The 1,820-nt window shown below is 43.1% G+C and overlaps 1 protein-coding gene across 1 annotated transcript in view; it reads left to right on the forward strand.

Annotated features, from left to right (window-relative positions):
* The window catches only part of RPGRIP1 (retinitis pigmentosa GTPase regulator interacting protein 1), a 100,412-nt gene that overhangs the window by 83,033 nt on the left and 15,559 nt on the right, over window positions 1-1,820 (forward strand). The window contains exon 22 of the mRNA XM_011976296.1: window positions 642-726. Coding sequence (XP_011831686.1) covers window positions 642-726 — 85 coding nt within the window. The remainder of the gene's footprint in view (window positions 1-641; window positions 727-1,820) is intronic.

Consider the following 1,820-nt stretch of genomic DNA (forward strand, 5'->3'; position numbering starts at 1 on the left):
TACCAGATTTACTATCTCCTGGTCATCATCTGATTTATTTTCTTATTTTAATGGATCATATTTTCAGTAGTTTTTAAAGAAAGAGCATATCATAAGTGAAAATTTGAGAAAGTCATGCATGAAATCTTTTTTTCCTACCCTCATATTTGATTCAAGTGTGGAAATCTTTTTCATTCAGAATTTCAAAGGAGCCTGGGTGCAGTGGCTCATGCCTGTAATCCCAGCACTTTGGGAAGCCAAGGCAGGCAGATTACTTGAGGTCAGGAGTTGGAGACCAGCCTAGCCAACATGATGAAACCCTGTCTGTACTGAAAATAGAAAAATTAGCTGGGCGTGGTGGGGTGCACCTGTAATCCCAACTACTCGGGAGGCTGAGGCAGGAGAATCGCTTGAACTTGGGAGGTGGAGACTGCAGTGAACCGAGATCACGCCACTGCACTCCAGCCTGACACAGTAAGAATCTGTCACACACACACACACACACAAATGATTTTCAAAGCAGTTGGTCCATGTTATTCTAGATCCAGGCAAGGAGTCTAATCTTTTCATGAAAACTACCATGAATATCACTTATGAAAGTCTTGAGGCTCACACTGCAATAGTATATGATTCTTTGCTTTTTTCTCTGACCCTTAATACAGTAATAGACCTGGACCCACAGGAGCAGCAAGACCGAAGGCAGTTTCTGTTCGACATGCTGACTGGACAAGATCCTGATCAAGGACAGTAAGCATCTGCTTTCCACTTTGAAACAAAGGAGATATTGAGACAGAAATTCAAAAGTTTGAGTTTGATTTTGTGCTGATGCTGAATATTTTAATAACTTTTTTTGAGTTAATTTACTCTTAATGAATTTCCTATGTACTTGAGTATACTTTATGTTTGTGACCACCTAATCAAGTATGTAATCTTATAGGTTATTTATTTATTTATTTTTGAGACAGGGTCTCACTCTGTCGTCCAAGCTAGAGTGCAGTGGCGCGATCTTAGCTCACTGCAACCTCCGCCTCCTCAGACTCAAGGGATTCTTGTGCTTCTGCCTCCCAAGTAGCTAGGGTTATAGGCATGTGCCACCATGCCCGGCTAATTTTTTGTGTTTGTATAGAGATAGGGGTTTGCCATATTGCCCATGGTCTGGTCTCGAACTCCTGAGTTAAAGTGATCTGCCCTCCTTGGCCTCCCAGAGTGCTGGGATTACAAGCGTGAGCCACTGTGCCCAGCCCATAATCTTATGTTCATTTCTCACCCATGCCAGCCTGATGGGCCCTTTTTTTGTAGCACAGTTTACCTGAATACTGACAATGCCCAAATGGAATGAGCAAAAAGTGTTGACATTCTTTTTTTTTTTTTTCTTGAGATGGAGTCTCGCTCTGTTGCCCAGGCTGGAGTGCAGTGGTGCAATCTTGGCTCACTGCAACCTCCGCCTCCTGGGTTCAAGTGATTCTCCTGCCTCAGCCTTCCAAGTAGCTGGGATTACAGTTGTGTGCCACCATGCCTGGCTAATTTTTGTTCTTTTAGTAGAGACAGGGTTTTGCCACGTTGGCCAGGCTGGTCTTGAACTCCCAACCTCAGGTGATCCTTCTGCCTCAGCCTCCCAAAGTGTTGGGATTACAGGTGTGAGCGACCACGCCTGGCCAACAGGAATTTTTGGATATTGACATAACTAAGTAAATTTTAGATCTCCTTTAAAGTTTTAGGAAAGCCGGTTGTCCTTATTATTCCAATAATCTGAAGAAGGCCTCCTTTTAGAGTTTCCAGATAAAATGTGGGACATACTTATCCTAAAAAAAATTATTTGGTTGGGTGCGGTGGCTCACATC

Source organism: Mandrillus leucophaeus, unplaced genomic scaffold (genome assembly GCF_000951045.1).
Source record: "Mandrillus leucophaeus isolate KB7577 unplaced genomic scaffold, Mleu.le_1.0 Scaffold163, whole genome shotgun sequence".
Taxonomy (NCBI): Eukaryota; Metazoa; Chordata; class Mammalia; order Primates; family Cercopithecidae; genus Mandrillus; species Mandrillus leucophaeus.